The 21057-nt window shown below is 36.7% G+C and overlaps 1 protein-coding gene across 1 annotated transcript in view; it reads left to right on the top strand.

Moving 5' to 3' along the window:
• Man2a1 (mannosidase alpha class 2A member 1) overlaps positions 1–20291 on the top strand; it is a 175779-nt gene extending 155488 nt beyond the window's left edge. Inside the window, exons 20-22 of the mRNA XM_010632228.2 lie at positions 4300–4500; positions 16437–16547; positions 18227–20291. Of these exons, the coding sequence (XP_010630530.1) occupies positions 4300–4500; positions 16437–16547; positions 18227–18379 (465 nt within the window). The 3' untranslated portion in view covers positions 18380–20291. The remainder of the gene's footprint in view (positions 1–4299; positions 4501–16436; positions 16548–18226) is intronic.
• Positions 20292–21057: the final 766 nt, after the last annotated feature.

The following is a 21057-nucleotide window of genomic DNA, read 5'->3' as shown; positions in this document are numbered from 1 at the left end:
CTGAGGTAGGGATGGCTGTGAGTTCGAGACCAGTCTGGGCTACATAGTGAGTTCCAGGTCAGTCTCAACTACATAGTGAGACCTTGTCTCAAAAAACTAATTAAAAAAAAAATAAATCAAGTCTTGTAGCATTTAGAATCTTTTAAAGAAAATAATTAATATCCATTTCAGATATCAAGGTATATAGCGTTTCTTGAGACTTATAGTTCAAAGAATTACTGACAAAGCAGCTTAGTTTTAAGAGCTAAAACTGCACAGGAAAATGATTGTCTGAATGTTGGCAGCTACTATCTTTTTGCTTCTACTCAGAGTGTTTCTGGCTTGTATGTTTTCCTCTTTATATTGACACTCATCTATAAAACTTCTGTTAACAGTGGCAATAAAAATTTTCATGTCAGATCTATAAAGCTTTCACTTAGACTTAAATAATGTGTTGATTTCCATTCAAAATTCCTTGGATAGTAATTGATTTAAATTTGATCCAATTTTTTTTATAATCTAATGTTGTTTAAATTGATCTTTTACTTAAAGATTCTGGAGCTTAAATCAGTCGCTTCTTTTAAATAAAATGGGCTAGAGAAGAGAAAATACATTTTAGTTTCTGATGAAATTGGTTAAAAACAGTTGATTAGGAAATATTGTGTTTCCTGTAACCTAAATTGTCTAGGAAATGTTTTTAATTTCATCTCAGATTCTAATGTCTAACATATTGATGATGGAAAGTGAAATGGAGAGCCTCCCAATAAAGGTAAAGGTTTTATTAGGAAGCCTTGAGCCGGCCACAGCCTCTGGGAAATAACCCCAGGATGGCTAAAGGGAGTGGGTGTTCTCCTCAGAGTGTTCTGCAGAAAGGCAGTGGGAACAAAGACTTCAAACGATGCTCACTGGGATGTACAGGTGCCCCTTGGAGAACTGTGGCTGCATAAGGTTAATAGTTATCCATACTAATGATCAACAAGGGTCAACAGAAATAGGACCTCAGAATCATCTCTGGCAATGATCCCTTCCAGATTTGATTCTGCGACTCCTACTCCCTTCCCCTTTTTGGCTGATGGTTATTGGTGTAATAAAGGAGACAGTGAGGATTTAGAAGCTCTAGAAGTATTCATTTGTTACAATGTGTCATTTTACATCTGAATATCAGTTCCTTACATATAAGGAGACAAAATTGAGAGAAATCAGATAAAAAACACAAATGCACATAAGGCTTAGGCATGGAGACATCAGCCAGGTTTATAGTAGGTGGCAAAGAGTCTGTAGTGATGTTGAAGAAACGCATCCTACGAAGAGCCGCATCTCAGCTCTAGCTCATGTTTTCTATGTGGGAATGCTGGCCCAGTGCAACTCAAAATGCCAGTTTTTCAAATACCAAAAATCTCTTTTGGAAGTTTTTTTAATCCAAATTTTTTTAAGAAGTAGATTTTTAAAAAAGAAAACCTTTTTAGAACCATCCATACCTACCAAAACACACCTGTAGACAAGGCGTGGTCACAGACTCCTGTTCATTTTTGACCTAAGTGATATTTTTTCCTACATGTTGTGGTTCCATATATGTTCCTTTATCCTCTTCCTCCCTCCTTACCCTTTTACTTCTTTCCCTCCACAGTATTCATTTATTTATATTGCATTTACTTAACTTTGTAGATTTATTTTAACAAACATTTCTTAAGATCTCACCATATGTCAGGTCAAATGGGGTAAACAAAGATGACTAAAAATGATCTCTTACCGTCTTACGTAATTTAGCAAATTTTGAATAGAGGAGGTGGAAGCTCTTGATGTTGAAAGATCAGAGACCTCAAATGAATCTAATAAAGGGCACTACAGAGCCTGGGATGTTCTGACTCCTGGTGTAAGGGCTGCAGTTCAGTGAAGAACATCTCAGCTTTGTGTGGTTTGGATCAGGATGTGCTGCAACTCTTTAATGTCAAGCAAGCTCAGAGAGAAAGCTAGACTAACATTGTCTGAGGCCAAACAAGAAACAACATAGTGTTTATAGTAGCAGTATCAGTTATTACATGGTTGGAAATCCATTCCTAGGTTTAAAAAATCACATAAAATTATAACAGAGTATTTTCTGTATTTTTAGTTTATCCTAAGACTTAGAAGGTATTGTTTTAGAAGACTAATTAAATATTAATAGTTCAGTTATATATCCTGTTGAGCCCCTTGTTGTAAATAGAGGAAAGTAAGTGAATTGTGGAGCGAAGATGGTACTTTGCCTCACTAGCGTGCCTGGCCTCCAACAGTGAGTGGTGTTTGTTCATTGTGCTGATGGCACAGAACCAAAACTGCTCTATCAACTTCTCTTATCTTGCTAAGGGCAGTAAACCACACAGTTCTTAATTCTCAAAGTACTGGCCTTCATGACATTGTTTCCTTTTACAAGGCTTTTCATCAAAACATCTCTGAGTCGGAACCTTGTTTATTGAATCCAAAAATAGCTAAGGGCTAAGGTTACATTTTTTATTCCAAAAGAGCTATTGCCTAGAAAGTTGGGGGTTTGTCTGGGCAGGCAGTTTCCCAGCAGATGCATAGAGCCCTGTGTGGCTGACTTGATGTGCTTCATCTGCACAAGCTTTTCAACTTTACATTCCCAGAGCCTCAGTTCTAGGCATTTTGATTTTGTAGGTTTGGGTTAGGACCCAGGAATCTTTATCTTATAAAGGGGTCATACCCCCCAGTCTTTCTGGTGTGTCATTTGAGGGGCAAGTATCAAGAGTAAGTGAAGCTGACCTGGCTTGCATATTATTGCTTCTAAGATATAAAAGCTCATTCAAGAAGTATCTCTTCAACTCACTGAAGTTTCCAGGAACTCCTCCAAGAATTTAGAGCAAAGCTAGAGAGCTTTTTCTGAGTGTATCTTGACCTAGAATGGACTTAATGCCTTTTGAATCTGATAAGGCCGGCGTTGGGATTTTCCTTTCTGTTAGAATCTTTCATCTTTTATTACTCAAAAAATGATTTTGTCAGCAATCCTGACCTAGATTATGAAGTCCTTTGAACCGGGAGTACATTTAAGTGTCCTGTTGAAAATGTTCTCTTTCTGTTCATGTTATTCTACAAGCTGCATTAAATGGCTCTATTGTTAGAGAATATTATTTTATATGCTTTATTTAATCTTTTTCTAAAAACAGAATGTGGAATGGATACATTTTCATATAATTCTTTCAGCCCTAATTTTTTGTCATTATCTTAATACTGCGATATCCCTCTGCTACCTTTTAGTCTTTTTCTCTCCCCATGGCCTGAATTGTACTATTAGCTGCTGGCATGATGCCACTTGCTTTTTGCTAGCACCCTTCTGTCTATTGCTAATCTGACGTTCTGAACTTTAAGCTCTATATCTTTATATAACTCCTGTCTTTTTGCAGAGATAAGTAGCCAAACCTTTTGAGTACTGTATTACAAACAGGGTACAGAATCAGAAAATATCAGTTGAAGTAGTCATTTTATTAAAAAATTAAATTTGCTTCGTGTGTACCTGGTGATCAAAGGACATTTCTACATTTTTTAAAATCTATGTCTGTATTTGAATTAGACATTTTTGGTTAAGGTTTATCTAGGCATTGGTTTACTTAATTTTCCTGTAACACATGTGTATCTTGATAGATTTATTTGATGTTTGAATATACAGAAATGTTGCATTATAAGCACAGATTGCAGCAAATACTAAAGAATTTTTAAATTGTAATATGCAATTACATATGTAATATGCAAATACATATGTAATAGTTCTTTTTCTTAGAGTAGAATGAAACAGTTGGCAATGATTTACCAATGTTAAAGAAACAATTAGATGATCTAGATAGGACACCTGTTTATCTATATTTTAAAATTGGATTTATTTTGAGAGGTACTTTTAAGCCCTATCACTGGGTGGTAACATATACCTTCTATAGTTTTGAAACATTTATGGAGCATAGCTTTGAATCCATATATGCTTTTATGATCTTCCTGAGTGTATAAATGAAACCATGAGACTATAATCAGTGGTACCTGCAAAAGGTGAGAGATAACAGCAGTAGCGTAGTACATAGTAGGGTCATCACAATCCTTGTAATGGGAGAGTTTTGTGGTAGGTTGGGAATTTTCACCAAAAGTTATACCTTATCCAAAAATGTGGAAAATGTTTTCAGTATTTTTATTATTAAATCGGTGGAGCAGATATTTTAAACATATGAACATAATAAAGGCAAAGTTCAAATATATTTTTACTTGTGTACTTTATGAAGTACTTCAATTAATGTGATGGCAACTGCAAATCCAGCTTTTAAATCTTTTTGTTTTTCTTGATAGAAAGAAGAAATGAACTCGGTTGGTTATCCTTCCCTCCTCAGCCACATGACTTCCTCTTTCCTGAATCATCCAGTCTTTCCAATGACAGTAAAAACAGAGTTTTCCTCACCTAACCTTCATCTGCTGAATGAATTCCCCCTGTTACTGTCGTCCTTGCCTTGTGACATTCATCTGGTTAACCTACGGACAATTCAGTCAAAGGTATATCCCGAAATACTTTTGTACAGAATTACTTCCTGTGGTGCACTGGCTTGAAGCATAAGGAAAGTGAGCAAAAACTACTGTAAAATTTCCTGTGCTTTGAGGAATAATTGTGAAGGTTTCCCCTTAGTCAAAATTACTGTGGCTTTCATTTGGCAATTGCTTTATAGTTTAGACCATGTCCCAAAAATAATTTATTTGACCTTCAGAAAAGTTTTGTGTGGTGAGCAGAGCAGGGATGTTAGCTTCTTTTTATGGCTAAGAAGCTAATGCTGGTCTTGGATCACAAAATTAGGTAGGAGAACCAGGTTGATCAGCTGTAGTGACTTTTCCACTCATTTCTTGATGTTTGTTGTCGTTTTTCGGGAGTTGGAGACCATAGGGCATAATTATTTTTTTTGTACTTTCATATCTTTCTCTTGAAAATTATTGCAACTCAAACCTTTACTGAGAAGAAATATTGGAGAAGGAGCATGGGAAAGTTTTATTAGGTGTGAAATATAAATTGTTAGTCTGATTTAGTTTACCTTGCACCCATTTTTAAGATAAAGATTGTATTTAGAAAGAATAAGGATCAGACATTTGATATCCTTCTCTGTGTTGTAGAGCTGCTTTGATGTTGCAAATACACATACAGTTAGCTGGATGTGGTAAGTGGTTATGAATTCTGTGGGATGTTTCTCAAAGTAAGTGGAGTCAGTAGGACGAGAGAGTGGTCAACATATGAAGAGAGAAATGGTTAGGAACAAAGAGCTAAAGCGAAACTAAACTAAGAATAAATGCCTACAATTGAGTATTTCCAAATTTTATGTCCAAGATAAGGAACTTTTGCTTGGCAATGCAGTAAAATAATACACAGTTTGTGATGCTGATGACAAGTGAATGCTCGAGTGACTGCCTGTGTGCAGACACACGTTTCTTCATGTGAGTGAACTAGTAGGATTTGTCTGATGCCTACCATTTGCCAGCTACTGCCCTAGTCACCAAGGATGCAGCTGTGAATAAAATAGGCAAAATCCCTTGCCTTCTTTAGTTTAGATACCAGTGGAAGGAGAAGAGTAAAGACAAAAAAATAAGGAAAACGTGTGAGGTAGCGTTTTTGAGGGGAAAGAAAAGAGGGAAGAGGACTCGGAGAAGGTGATGCAGGTTTGATTGGCTTGGTTAGGAAGGGACCTGTTGGGGAGGAGATATTGAGGTACAAATCTCAAGGAATTCATGAAATAGGAGGCTCACACAGGTGTGTGGAAATAGAATGCGTGGTAACCCTCTGCCTGAAACAGAGCCTGTACATAGCAGGGGCTCCATAAATCATAATTCATAAGTGAATAGTGATGGTGTACTTTCTAGGAATTTATTTTCCTGGTCTTTTGAGTCTACTTTTTGGCCTATGGAGACTAGGATGGCTCATGGAAGAAACAGCCCAGGGACAGATTGCCTTCCAAAGGCGACATGACATTGATTCTAAAGCCAAAAGGGAAGGAAAGCATAGAGTGCAGAGTACCAAAGACTGGGCCTCAGGTTACCACCTCCTGGCATAAATGGTAGAGGACATTAGCAACCCGAGGATCCCAAAGATTTCTGGGGACCACTGCAGCCACTGTCCCTTAGCCTCACTTGTAGATGGCTCTTGGTCATAGTTGTTTGGAATGTGCTTGTATTCTCGGAGCAGCTCAGGTTGGTTAGAAGAGCATAGGGTGGGATGTAACCCTCTGTTATCCGAGGCTGGCACTTGTTTCCCATACCACTTCTTTTTAATGGTAACTTCTTTATATTCTTGCTGTTGGCTCCCTTCATATACTAGAAATCTAGTACTTTCCAGATCAAAATCTTATTTCCTACCAAACTGTTTAACAGCCTTGTGCATCCTGTCCCTCTGCAGAAGAATGAATCTAGATTTCTATAATAAAATCAAATAAAAATGGATCAGAGACCCAGATATAAAGACAAAAACACTGAATCTGCTGGAACATAAAACAGGTGAAACACTTGAAGAAATAGGCCTGGGCAAGAACTTCTTGAACAGAATTCTAGTTCCACAAGAAAGAACATCAGCCATCAAGAAATTGGATCATTCCAAATTTTACAAAGTGCACATTTGCGAAGCAAATGAAACAGTCAACAGAGTGATGAAACAACCAATAAAATATGAAAAACATTTGTCAGGTGTTCCTCTGATAGAGGACTTATATCTAGAACATATAAAGAACTTGAAAAAAAGTTTCTCACTGCCTCCACCTGGCTTCCACTGCTCCTCTCCTTTATAGGGGTGACCAGGGAGCCACCTTCACTCCTGTGGACTCCGTGACTGCTGACTTTGTGAAGAAATTGTAATTATATTGCTTTTGTGAGGATATCCTTCTCACTCAGAGATTGCAGTCATTTTTTCCCCTTGAAGTAATATTGACATAGAGATTGGGTTCCATACAAGAGTAGCGGTCTATAGTGACCTGAATCTAAGCTAGCATTTTCTAACCACTGCAGTATTTTCGTGACTGACTTATCTGAGGACCGACCACCCTAGCATGATAAAAACACATCTTTTCCTGCCTAACCATCTGCAGAAGGATAGAGGACACTCTTGTCTAACCAGCCCCTAGTGGCCTCTCTCTGAAGATTCCTTAGTTATAAACCCCATTTGATCTTCCTGACTCTGTGGATAAAGGTGTTAGGGGTCCGAGGAACACAGCGAGAGGCCAGGTACAGGCCGGAGGTAAAAGAACTCGCTGAAGTGTTTCTGCAGGTTCAGCTATCAGTGCTCGGGTTCACTATGGCCAGATCGTACTAGAGTTTTTAAAAAATAATCTACAAATTTCCCAATCTCTGAGATCCTGATTATCTATGGAGGAAAGCTCCGTGACTAGTAATTTTTTAAAAACTTGCCTTATGATTGAACAAATTGCCAATTATCTCCATTTCCTAAATTGCAAAATAAAGGTTATCAAATAAATGATTAAAATAAAAACTCCCAGCAGTTTTTCTAAATCTGTGTGCTATTTGTGGTCTCAGAGAGTGGTACTGTATTTGACTTTGCAGATTATTAAATCTGTTTCTAGAAGTCTTAATTTTTCAGGAATTGTCGTATACAGTATTAGGTGAGTTTGTGTTTTTATATTTGTATAGGCATATCCTACTTTTGTATTTTATATCTGTTTTGGGAAGTGAATAAATGTTGTATATTTGTAATCAGATAAAGAGGGGAAATGACCTTTCCGAAGCCCTGCCCATGGCATATGCATGGCTGAGCCCATTCCCATCACTGTCTTACAGTTTAGCTGCTGCCTTCTCCTCCCCTGTGCTTGTCATCCTCTCTTTTGATCAACCTGTTTTTTGGGGTTTTTTCTCTGTACTGAGGATCAAACTCAGGACTTTGCATTTGCAAGGCAGGCGCAGCACCACTGGGCTGAATTCCTAGCTCATGATTACTCTCTTTCCCTACCTGTGCTTTCAAAGACTTCATATATGGCAGAGAACCTTCTATAAGGGTTCGAAAACTGGAGAACGGGAGCACCACAGAGCCATGTCATCAGCATGGTGCCTCAGTCCACGAACTTAACCCGTTCTACAATTATGGAAAAGATGACCACATTTGTGTTTGCGTGGGAAAGATGACTGCGGTCATGTTTGCTACCTGACACAGAGTGCCAAATTTTGCCAAACACTTCTATTTGGGAACCAAATTGTTTGCAAACAAAAACGTTCATTTGTGAACTGAGGTACTGCTGTATATGTAAAACACTTTCAACTCTTTATGAGATTTTGATTTGCAGTTAGTTTTTTCTTGCAAATAGTTAACCAGCTTGTTGGCTTCAGCTCAGTTTTTCAATTAAGCTTTCCACTCTCACTTTCTTATGTCTCTTCTTAGAGAAAGCAGTTTAAGGTTTTTACTTTGTTTTGCCTTTCTTATGAGAATTGATTGGTGCTTTCTTGATCTCTTTAGCTTCAGGAAAGGTGAAAATTATGGGAAATTTTTTCTTTGTTGTACCATATCTAAGGATAACCATTCACCTTCCCTTTCTGTCATCTTATCTTGTTGATCAAAACAATATAACACTTAATGGACATTTTTAATCAGTGCCCCGAAAAATTAATTTCTGCTGGTTATTTCTTATTGCGGAACTTACATAAAGAAGTATGTTATTTTTTTACCTTTCCACCTGTCAGAACATACTGAAATGAATGGCATTAGGCATTTTCCAAGAATCTGGGGAGTTGGAAAAGTTTTCCTACCACGTTTGGCTGTGCCTTAGTAAGTATACACTTTTGAAATTCATAAGGAACGGGTCACGATAGTCTTGGAGAATATGGTCAGAGTTAAGGATCCTTTCTTCCCTAGAAAAATGTGGGTTTATGCATAATATTTATTACAGTTTCTAAAAGTTTACTGATTTATGATTCTAATGATATTAACAAACCAAGGTTTTTTTTTAAATGAGAGGAATACACATATGAACTTTCATTTACTTATAGAGGAATAGTCACTGTTCCTTTCCTTAGAAGCCATCATGTGCACACATAATTTTTAAAATGTCCTTTCATTCTATTTGAAATGAGACAAGTGGATGGGTGGGTAAGTGGTAGATGTGTAGAAACCTTGCTCTTTGAATTGATATGTATTTTGATAAGCCATGGTTTCAGTTCTGCCGGGACCTTTTCCAACCTTTAACATGTCATGATGGGGCTGTAATTTATATGTCTCGCTGTTGGGTGGCTTGAACCATCAGTGGTACAGGCATGACTTTCCCATACATGGTTGTTCCACTTCTACCGCCAGTAGCACAGCTTGCTTGATGGGATAGTCATGCATGCAGCACCATTGGTTCAAGCTGGTGGAACATGTTAATCATAAAAGCTATCATTCAAGTATTTATTATATTACATCAAAAAGAATCCATATCTTTTCCCTCTTGGCTAGCTTTCTTTAAGCACTGTTAGAGCTAGAGCAAAGGCCAGAGAAAGAAGCTATGAAAAGCAGAGACCTTAGAGTCAGAACACCTACTTTTAAATATGACTCTGCTACTTACTATCCTGTAACTTGGAGCAAGTCACTTAACTTTTATGAATCCTGATTCCATCATTGCTAACATCTCAGGATTATAGTGATGTTTGACAGGTGCTTACAACAGATCTGGCTGTTTAAAGTCCCATGAATGTTTGGCATGTAATAATTTCTGTCTGATCATTTAGTTATGAGCAGTCATGATTGTTACTAACAATGAAGTAAAACTATTGAGCGTTTTAAAAAAGAGATTAGAAACAGTCATTTATTGCCAGTATACATCTTGGTGTCACTTTGATTTATATTCCTAATATACTTTGTTAATAATTCCTCATATTTTTTTAAACAACATAGCTGAAATTGACTGTGTACCAGGCAGCAAGCTAGATGCTCTACGTGAACCTTAAAGTTCTGACAATGGGAGGAAAATAGTGGAGTAAAATCCAGCAGCATATCACAGTCAGAAGAAAATTCAAAAGAAATAAAAATATTTATTCTCAGAAATTGTAGCAGAAAACTTTCCAAAACTAGGGAAAAAAATTGAGTACCCAACTACAAGAGGCATAGACAACTTCAAATAGCCATGATCAGAAAAGATCCTCTTCACAACACATCATAATCAAAATTACACATCTGAAAAAGGAGACTTATATAGGTTACTTATATAGTTGCTCATATAGTTACTTACATAGTTACTTATATAGGCACGCATATCAGAATTACAGGAGATTTCTCGCCACAATCCTTAATGGCCAGAAGAGCATAGAGTGAATTTTTTCAAGTTGCCCCACAAAAGTCAACCCGACTTCTATATCCTGCAGACTTAGCCTTGAAAATTGACAGATATGTATAGACTTTGCATGACAAAGAAATCCTAAAAGAAAAAATATGATCATAAGTCCAGCATTGCTGAAAATACTCAGAGGAATGCTATACACAAACAGGGAGGCCACAAGCACCAGAGAGACTAAAGCAAAGTATTTATTTAATTGGGAGGCTAGTTAGGCTGCAAGCCAAAACTAATCAGAAAAGACCAAGATAACCACTACATACTGGTAAAGGGAACAGTTCAACAGGAATAGAGAACAATTGTAAATCCTGTGCACCAAGTAGCAATGAAGTTAGGTACATCCTGACTTCATTTATGTTCGTTCCAGACATAAAAGGACATTGAGAGAAACCAGTACAATAATAATTGGGAACTTCCAACACCTCATTCTCATAATTAAATAGGTCAAATAGACAAGAAGTTAACAAGGAATTATCAGAGTTAAACCACACCATTGAACAAACAAATGGATTTAAGAGGTATCTACAGAGTGTTTCATCCAACAACAGAATATATATTTTTCTCAGCAATAACACGGAACTTTTTCTAAAATAGAATCTTAGGCTATAAAGCATGCTTACATAAATATAAAAGATTTGAAGTAATCCCCTGCATACTGTTGGATTAAAGGGGAATGAAGATCGAACTCAGTAGCAAAACAAACAAAAACAAAAAAACAAAGTATGCAAACAGATTAAGCAATACATTATTGAATAATTAATTAATCAATGAAGAAATAAAAACGGTTCTGGAATCAAGTGACAGTAGCAACATAGCATGACAGAACTGAAGGAACACAGCGAAGGCAGTCTTAAGAGGGGAGGTAATAGCTGTGAATGTGAATGTACACAGTAAAAGGACTGAGTGGAGTCTGAAAAACAGCCTAATGATGCGACTCAAGGCCATAAAAAAGAAGAGCAATCTAACTCCATAATTAATAAAAGATACGAAATTAAAAAGATCTGAGTGGAGAATAACGAAAATAAAGACTAAAAAATGTAGAAAGGATCAATTGATCAAAGAGTTGGTTCATTGAAAGAATAAAAAAGATTTTAAACCCTAGCCAGACTTGTCAAATGAAAGAAAGAAAAAGCCCCTATCAGTGCAATTAGGAAAGACAAAAGTGGGCCAGGCATGGTGGCACATTTCTGTAACTCCAGTACTGAGGAGGAGAATTACTGTGTGTTTGAGACCAGCTTGAAGTAATAATGAGATCCTATCTTTAAAAAAAAAAAGTGGTGGCATAAAAATGAAATCGTGATTGGGATAAAAATCCTGAGTTCTGTAAGAAACTACTTCATTAACATATATTCCAATCAATTGGAGAACCTAGAAAAAAGGAAGAAATTCCTAGACACATAGGAATTACCAAAATTGTACCTAGAAGATATAAAAACTGTGAATAGATCAATACCAGTCAATGAAATAGATACAGTAATAAAAACACTGCCAACAAAGAAAAGCTCTGGACCTGAAGGATTCACTACAGAATTCTGCCAGAACTTCAGGGGAGATCTAAGGCCAATAAGCCTCATACTCATCAAAGAAATTTACAGGAAAGTAGTACTGCCAAACTCATTCCCAGAAGTAAGCATTAACTTTGATTCCAGAAGGACTTAAAAAAAGAAAACTATAGACCAGTCTCCTTAATGAACACAGATGCACAAATCTTCAACAAGATACTGGCCAATAGAATGTAACAAATCATTAAATAGATCCTATATCACATCCAAGTTGGAAGATAAAATGGGTAAAACTCTTGAAGACAGGTAGGGGAAAGCACTTTCTGAACAGTACCCTGATTGCCCGAGAAACAATGCTAAGAATCAAATTACAAAGGCTCTGCTCAGCGAAGGAAATAACCCACAGAGTAAAGAGATGACTGTAGAATGCAAAAAAGTATTTGCCAACGACTCCTCAGATGGAAGACTAAGAAGTAGAATATATAAAGAATTCAAATAAATTAGGCCCCCTAAATAAAGGACCCGGTGAAAAGGTGTACAATTAAGATCAGTACATACTTCTAAGAAGAAGGTACAAATGGCCAATAAGTACGTGATAAAATTTTCAGCATCTTTACCTTTAGAGAAATGCAAATCACAGTAACACCAAGTTTCTGTCTTACTCCAAAAAGAATGGCTATCATCAAGAACCCAAAAATCAACAAATGTTGGTGAGCCTGTGTGGAAAAAAGAACCCTTGTTCATTGTTGCTAAGATTGTGCAACCACTGTGAAAATTAGTATGGAGATTCTTCAAAAAACTAAAAATAGAAATTCCATTCCACCCAGCTGTTTTCCCTTCTTAGTATCTTCCCGAAAAATGTAAAGATATCTTATTACACTGATACCTACGTGCCCATGTTTATATAGCACAGCTCATATCTGAATCTTGGAACTCACCTACCTGACCACCAACATATGAACAGATAAAGAAAATGTGGCGTTTACACACGATGGAGTACTACTCTCCCATTAAGACAGATAAACTTGAGTTATTTGTAGGAAAATGGATGCACCCGGAAAGCATAATTTTAAATAAATCAGACATAAGCTTAAATGTCACATGGTTTCTCTTATATGAGAAAACCCAAAATATAAATAATTTAAAGAGCAAAGTAAAATAGAGGTTATAGGAAACAGCGGGGTAGAGTTTGTGCAGATGATAAGAGGATCTTGGGAGAGGGGGAGAGAAACTAAAAGACATTAAGGTCTAATATGTGCAAGTACCAAGGCCCGGTGATGGATGTATCCCCTATGTGTCACAATGTGTGCTAATAAAAAAATAAAAGCCTCCTCACCATAAACGAGGTACACAATACTCCCATCACATTTTATAGAAGAGGAAACCAACTAAGCTAAAGATGGTAAAGAGGGGGATTGGGCAAGCACCATCAGTTGACTCCAAATCCTGCCTCAGAGGCTTTTTCTGGCTTTCTGGGGAACAAGTTGGGAAGGGTGGTGCTGAAAATGTTGAGGACTGTCCTGTCAGTCTCTTCTTTATTCAGTAATAGTGGGACACCCAAGGAGGGAAATGCTGACCATCTAGGGAAAAGATCATGAGGGATAACATGGTCATTAGTGGTCATTGCTATTTGAGTTTTGTTTTGTGATGGGGATTTTCCTGTACATTTAAACACATTCATACCAACTTGCAAACCACCTGTCTTAAAGGTTATTGTGAGGTAAAATGAATTAATGGGGAGCATTCTGCACAGGATCTGTCCCCATGGCAGGGCTGAACACATATTTGCAACTGCTATTATTGTCTTTGGGGTTGGCCCTTGATATTCAGAGGGACTCATCAGGGGTTTAACCTACTTCATTGAATTTACCGAGAGACTTAATTATTTCCTCTAAGTCACATAAATGGTTCCTTGTTTCCTTGATGGAACCTAAACCTTGCTGTAAGTGAGCTTTTTGAAAGCCTCACTTCAAGTGATGGTTCACTTTACAACCAAATCATCCTCCCCACACTGCGCCTCCTGCCAGAGGAGTCTTGCTGGCCCAGCTTCGTCTGTCAGGTAGGTGCTGGTTTTTATCTTGAAGATTAGGTTTTGGAGTGGACTTCACTTGACTTCTGAACTTCTAAACCCTACGTCAGTAATTACATCAGGAACTAGCTTGTTTTACAAAGGCAGTGACCTAGTACTGTCATGTGTGGCACAGCTTGAAAGGTTGTAAAAATTTACCCATACATTTCCCTTCTTTTGGAGGGGTCCAGAGATTACTCATTTGAATGTCTGTTTACTTTCTTAGAGTGTGTAGGGTGACTGCTGGGAGGTATCTGTTTTCCTGCATGCATATTCAAGTGAATTCACAGTTTCCCTACTTTGAGAAACAGTTTTCTTGGAATTAAAATGTCTAGACAGATTTTGAATCTGAAAAAACTGTTGCTTTGCCTCAGGTATTTTTGCTTGAAAAACTGATACTTTCATGAATATTAGATTTTTTAAACTTGGACAGGATGGTTTGCTATTTCATTTAATCCTTACAGAAATGATATACTTTTAGTTTTTAGAGAAAGTCTTAACTTTTTCTATCAGTAAAATTTAGTTTTTATGACTTTATGACTGCTTTCATATTGTTGGTGTAAATCTGTCGCAGAATCCAAAAGTAGAATCCAAAGTTAATTTTGCTAAAGGCCGTAGAAATTCATTACTCTGAGAGCAAATGTGTTGCCAACATTTTAGCAGTGCCTGATATCACGTGGCTTTTCAGGGTGGTCCAGTGAGTTAAAATGGTCAAATGCTTTGTTAACAGTGACAGGTGCTTCTAGTGTATAATTAAGAGACTGATCTGTGTACCCTCATAAGGATTTTGTTATGGTGTTGATGACGTATAATTTAAGGATTCCCTGATTCTTTAGCTATAATGCTGTAACATCAGTAAAGGTAATTTATGGATAAGAAGTTAAGGATGCTGTTTAGTTTGTTTATTTTGACTTTTAGAAAATAATTACCACTATTTATTTGATAGAAATATTAATAGCTAACTTGCTAAGGCATCCTTTGTGCCAGATATTGGACCAAGCCCTTTTTATGCTATTTCGTTTTATTTCGTGGAAATGAAAAACCTGGTTTGCTGAAAGTAGTAGTTGATAAATTGCAAAGTAGCTCATTCTATCTGACCTCCAGCCCAAGCTCTGAACCACTCATCTCTACAGCTTCTGCACTAGGCCTTCTGTCCTAAAAGGCTTTGCAAGGCCACTGGATTCATATTTTCAGTGGATTAATCCACACAGTGAATTTGGGCAAGAAGTAGTCATTAGTTCCATTTTACAGACAGTGAAACTTTTGCTACTTAGAAAAAGTTACTATTCTCAGGCTTCAAAATTGCCACGTGATCAAATTCTGTTTATTCTTTTGGGGGGTCTTATGTATATAATAAACGGCAGGTTTTCTTCCATGCTATTTTTATGTTCTTTGGCGAGGATGACATTTGTTGAAAATTTCATAAACATCTTTATCATATGATTTAAACTTGCTGTGGGTGGTCCTGTGGTAACTCTGAATTCCCCAGAATGACTTTTTGTCCTCTCCCTTCAAACATAACCTTAGCAGTACCACTGAAGAGTACCATTGTGAAACTTTATAGTGTAGTAATGCTGTTTAAGCTGAGAGTTTAAGATGAGAGCTTTAAGCTATTCAGGCACATGAAAATCAAGGCAGTGGTGGAGATGCTGGCAGCTATTTAGAGAAAGATGTCTCTGTAGCACATTAAAAAATCCTTTTCCTCTAGTGACGATGACCAAGAGCTTGGCCATCTTCTCTCTTTGGCCAGAGAAGGGAGAAAGACCATTTTTACCACAGAATGCTGAGCATTCCATGACTCCCCTTTGAATACTACATTTCTTAAATTTTCCAAGGATATTTAATTTGATTTTCTTATTATCATAAACATCTTTCCACTTTAGGTAACATAAAATTTATTAAGATAATTGTAATTCAAAATATGTGAAAACTTGAATCATTCATAATGCTATTATTTAAATGAATATGGTGAATTTTACAGCAAGGAAATATAAACATTATTGTAACTGCCTATTTAAGTTTAGTATTTTTCTTTATCTCTGCACAGGAATTCTATAATGTGAACTTAAATAATACATCAAACTAATAAATGTGGGCTTGCCTTACAAGTGATAAGCATAGCTAATTGGATTTAAATGTCTCTTGTATAAAAATAATGAACCAATACATTAAAGATTAAAGATGTTAATGCAATTTGTAAAAACTTATAAAGAAGCACGATTCAATTTTAAAAGATGGTATATCATTCAGGGACCACATAAGAACTATAGTCGAGTATGTTTTATTCAACAGATATGTATGTATTTAAAAAAAATACTTGAGGAAGCCTTGGTAAAAAAAATATGTAATATGTGAACAAAAGGAAACTTATGTCCTTCAGTACTATGAAGTGGCTTAACCAGTAACCTTGGCACTTAATCTCACCTGGCTCAGTGGGGGTGAAAGCAGAGTGAGATGAACATTGAACCTGGAAAGAAATGCATTTGTCTAATGGGTAAGTGAATGTGACAGTTGTGTGTACAGTGCTAGAAATACTTGCTCTAATAGAGCTGTGGTGCGCCGTGTTCTGCTCGTTTGCAGGTGGGCACTGGGTATTCTGACGAGGCAGCCTTGATCCTCCACAGGAAAGGATTTGACTGCCAGTTCCCTAGTGGAGACACGGGGTTGCTTTGTTCTACTACTCAGGGAAAGGTAAGTCAAGAGGTTATTTTTCCGGTCAAGTTAGTGTGCTTTAAAATCCTCACTTTCTAAAAAAGTCCAGCAATGCTCTTTCTTTGCCTCTCCATGGACTTTTCCTTTAGCCTGTACATCAGCTTAAATCTCCCAGTCTTAAGAAAGCGTTTGCTTCCCCTTCTTTCTCTTCTGCTTGTCTATATTAAAATACACGAGTAGGGGCCAGGGATTTAGCTCCGTGGTGCTGCTGCCTGCCTCACAAAGGCAAAGTCCCAAGTTCAACCCCCCACCTCGTTCCACAAACAAAAGTACATAAAAGTTTAAAAATGAATAAATAAAATGCATGGGTAGACTGCACATTTTTAAGTGTAATTCTCATTCATTTCTTTGGCTTTTCGTTACCTCTCCCCTCCCCATTTCCTCCTTTCATAGGTCACACACACTCATATATCACCTGGCCAGCCGTAGTAAACCCAAGTCCTACAGAGACAAAGGCCAGCTTGACTGTATATAACTAGCATAGTAATAAGGAAGTAATAGCATAATCATTGAGATGGTGGTCAATAAAATAATCGATCATGATCCAGAGGCGCGGTACAAAGTTCCAATGGGTTGATTCCTTTTGGGAAATAAATGTATGCTAGGTCTTCTGATTAATCCAGATTTGCATATGAGTCAGTACTGTGCAAGCCAAACACATCCCCATTCTGAACACTACGGCTGGCTGCCTATTTTTGATTTCTGTTCAAGTTGGCCTTGCTGGCAGTTTCACCAAGCCTTTTCTTAGAAGAAAAGAAATCTCCAATCTCCTGCCTCTGCCACTAAAGCAAGCTACAACCTAGCATGGGCAGCCAGGCTGGTTCCAGCACACAGACAGATCTGCCCCTCCAGATAACTTGGCCGCCCCAGCTTTCCTCTCAAACGCTACAGATGCACCGAAGTCCAGACTTCATTGATTCTGTTCCAGCTGTACAAATTAGCATGTATGTTAAGTTCTGAGAAGAAGAGAATGTCAGTAGAGGCCCCAATCATCTTAGATAGATTAGCTTCCCTGTTATTTTTTTTTCATTATATTTGTTCTCTATCTTATTGTTAATGACCCAAGTACGCTTGTTTGTGAGCACTAAAGCATTAAGACATTGAGTTTTAAGAGGGTTATATGATCTAAAGTGACATATTAGGATAATGTGGCAGCGGTAACTGATGTGTTCTCCAAATGACAGTCTGCCTAGAGTTAGACTCAAAAATATCTTGAGCCTTTAGAGTAATAATGGCTTGTGTCCTATATTTTAATTCAGTTGGAACAGGAAAAGACAGCTGTGAACCACCATTGTTAAGGGTATTGACTAAAAGAGTCTAAAGATTTTTAAAGCTTGTTGGTCTGTAGATATCCTTTATTTGTTGAAAAAGTAACCCCTGTGCAGGATGAAATTTACAAGCATTATAGAAAGAATTCCAAATAAGGTAAACATGGCCTATACCAGTTTCCTGTTTCCCTCTAGGAATATTCTTTTGGTCTATACATATTTTACTGCTCTGTCCTTATTACTGTTTACAAAGGAACTTCAACATACTGTTTTATTCTTTCTTATACCAGTTTTTTGTTTTTGTTTTTCTTTCACTGAATTTATAGATGTGTTACTAATCTTGCTTCAGCATTTATCTAAACAGATACTTTTATGTCATTTGCTTTTTAGATGTTGGTACAGAAAATTTTTAACAAGTTTACTATTGAAAGTTTCACACCTTCATCGTTATCATTGATGCATTCACCTCCAGACACCCAAAATATAAGTGAGATCAACTTGAGTCCGATGGAAATCAGCACATTCCGAATCCGGTTGAGGTGAACCTGACTTTCAGATTTTGATTGGGAAGCAATGGCTTTGATAACTCTTGGTTTGATGTGCAATAAAGAAGCACATTATTTTAGCTTCTGACTACTGTGACAACATGAATTATGTGATTTTTTTTTTAAAACAGTTAAGTAAAAAAAAAAAAAGCCATGCTATCAACCTGGATTCTTTTTCTTTTCCTTTTTTTTAAGTTCCTCCCATGAACTACCACTTTCCGTGTGAATTGATGGCAACAAATGAAGAAATGTTTAAAGACAACCTCTCAACAGATTGTATCTCAGGTTAAATGCTAACTAATTATGTTTGTGTTGGGGGTTGTGAAGAGATCATTGTAAGTATTTGTGTGGCTGATCCTTCATTAGTTTTACAAAAGTACCTATTTGACCAAAATTGAATAACAGGTTGGTGGGTAACAGCTAATGGCCAAAATGGTTGCAATCATGTGTACAAGTTACAAAAAATGTTGTGTGTTAAAATATGTGGAAAAGTGCAATCCCTCCACCCTTATGATAAACGTAGTTGATTTTCACATCGTTTTCTAATGAGCCTCTTGACTCTTCCTTTGTATTTACAGATATACCTGATTTTGAATCATTCAACAATAGAAAATAAAGAGGCATATTTTCATTACTTGACAGTGTGGGATAGGTGCAATTTATTCCATTGTCACTAACATAGAAGAAGCAATTCCATAGGTACCGTAAAACTATTTTAGGTACCGCAAGATGTCTTTTTACACAGCTCATTTGAATACAGGTGTTCTGAGAAGGGGTTTTCTATTTTACAATTACCATATCAAAATAAATGTGCCTTATTTTTTTATAAGTCTTGTTAACTCTTTTGGTGTCCATATTACTGTTAGGGAGAGGGGAAAAATGGGGAGGCTGGGGCAGGGGTAGGTACTTTCTATGATAAATAAATTGTGTGATTTTTGCCTGACAATGCTGGCCACATTCTGATCTGTTTCATTAAATTTGTGGTGATGTTACTCTAAACATTTTGACTATTTGAATGTACTGAGATGTCAGAAAACAAAATAAGGAAGAAAAATATTGTTAATTAAAATATGCTGCTGCCAAGGAAACTGCAACTTGAAACAAGGATTTTGTAACGTGCAAAATCCAGATACTGTTTCCACTTCACAGGAGTTAACCATATTGAAGAGAGAATGCTTTAAAATAGACCCTGTTCTGAAATCTACTTACATGTAGCCTATCATAATGTATCTTAAGTGTTTGTTCAGTCAATTCCAAACTTCTGTGTATCCTTAACCTCAAGCGTGTTGTGCTAAGCCCACGTGCCATTACAGTACTTCTAATAAAATTTATCTGGGATCATTGTTTCCTTAATATTAAAATAACTTTAACATGAACAGCATTCATAATATTCACTTTCAACATAGGACTCTTTGATTATGTACAGTTTGAAAAGTCATGTTACTAGATTTAGTAATAACTGACTTTAAATTTCCATTTACCTCTTGTTGTTTTGACATCCTTAGATAGAAGTTAATCCCATTTCTGTTTCATCATGTAGTCTGATTATCATCTGGAATGTCACTTAAGATGCAGCTCCTAATATTATACTGTTATGTTAAATCTATAAACTCCTTTGCCTTTAATAATTAAGGAAACAATACCAGTGTTGGTAAAGAAATTACAGGAGGGTAATTTCATGCAATAAACATGTTTCTTTTCCTCATTTTGGGGGGGAATAAACAACCAGAAGAAAGAACAACAACAACAAAAAAAAAAACCCACTTCTTTTTGTAGACATCTACAGATGTTAGGATTGCCAGAAGCAAATACCAGGAATAAGATCGGTATTTTTGTTGCATCTTAAATGTATATCTTCCTTTGGGAGTTTACTGTGTTCTGTGGTTAAGTGGGTGTGCTTAATCACTCTAGAAATTCTGATCAAATGAAATAAAAAATCTGATGCAATAACAGTGTTGCCACTTCTGGGTGTTTGAGATGGATCATGTCCCCTGTTAGCCCAGATTTTAGTCAGTGTGTGTTGTCACCAGCTATTCATAGGTGAAGCAGAAATTCTCTTTAACCAGCAAGTTTCTGCTTTTTAAGGTTATTTTTAGAATAATTATTCATCAGGGAAATGAAGAGAGGATGCTTTTGCTTTGGGTTATGGTCAAGAGCTGACTGAATAATTTGTAAGTGTCTCCAGTCCTCCCTAAAAGCATATCCTTCGGTTGTGATCTCAGTGGCATATTTGGTTGGGTATTTATCACATTTATTGTCACAGATGTTCAGTTGACCAGGCAGTTCACTGCTTTTTCTCCTGCACCCCCCAACCTCTTTGAAATTTTAATTTGCAGTTATTCCTGCATTGTTCAAGAACTTAGCATCCTTGTTTTCTGCAAGTACTGATTAAAATAAAATACTGTAAAATATGTTGTAAAACATTGTAATTATCTTCCCATGTCTTTGTTGTACTTGCGCTGAAATGTTTTCACATTCCTTTGTCTAGAAGCAAATGTTTACTTTCATTTTGATTATTTTGCTTACCTTGAAATCAACAGGTTTTGATATTTTCTCTTGGAAGATTTTATATCTTTTTGGGTATATGTAATATAAGATCTCTAATAAAAGATAATCTTATCCTGTGCATGGTCCTTTAGAGTACTTCTTAATTCTGTTTGGTAAACATTTATTGAG

Source organism: Fukomys damarensis, unplaced genomic scaffold (assembly GCF_012274545.1).
Source record: "Fukomys damarensis isolate Sample0158 unplaced genomic scaffold, DMR_v1.0_HiC HiC_scaffold_3, whole genome shotgun sequence".
Lineage (NCBI taxonomy): Eukaryota > Metazoa > Chordata > Mammalia > Rodentia > Bathyergidae > Fukomys > Fukomys damarensis.
This window is presented reverse-complemented; position numbering and strand designations above follow the sequence as displayed.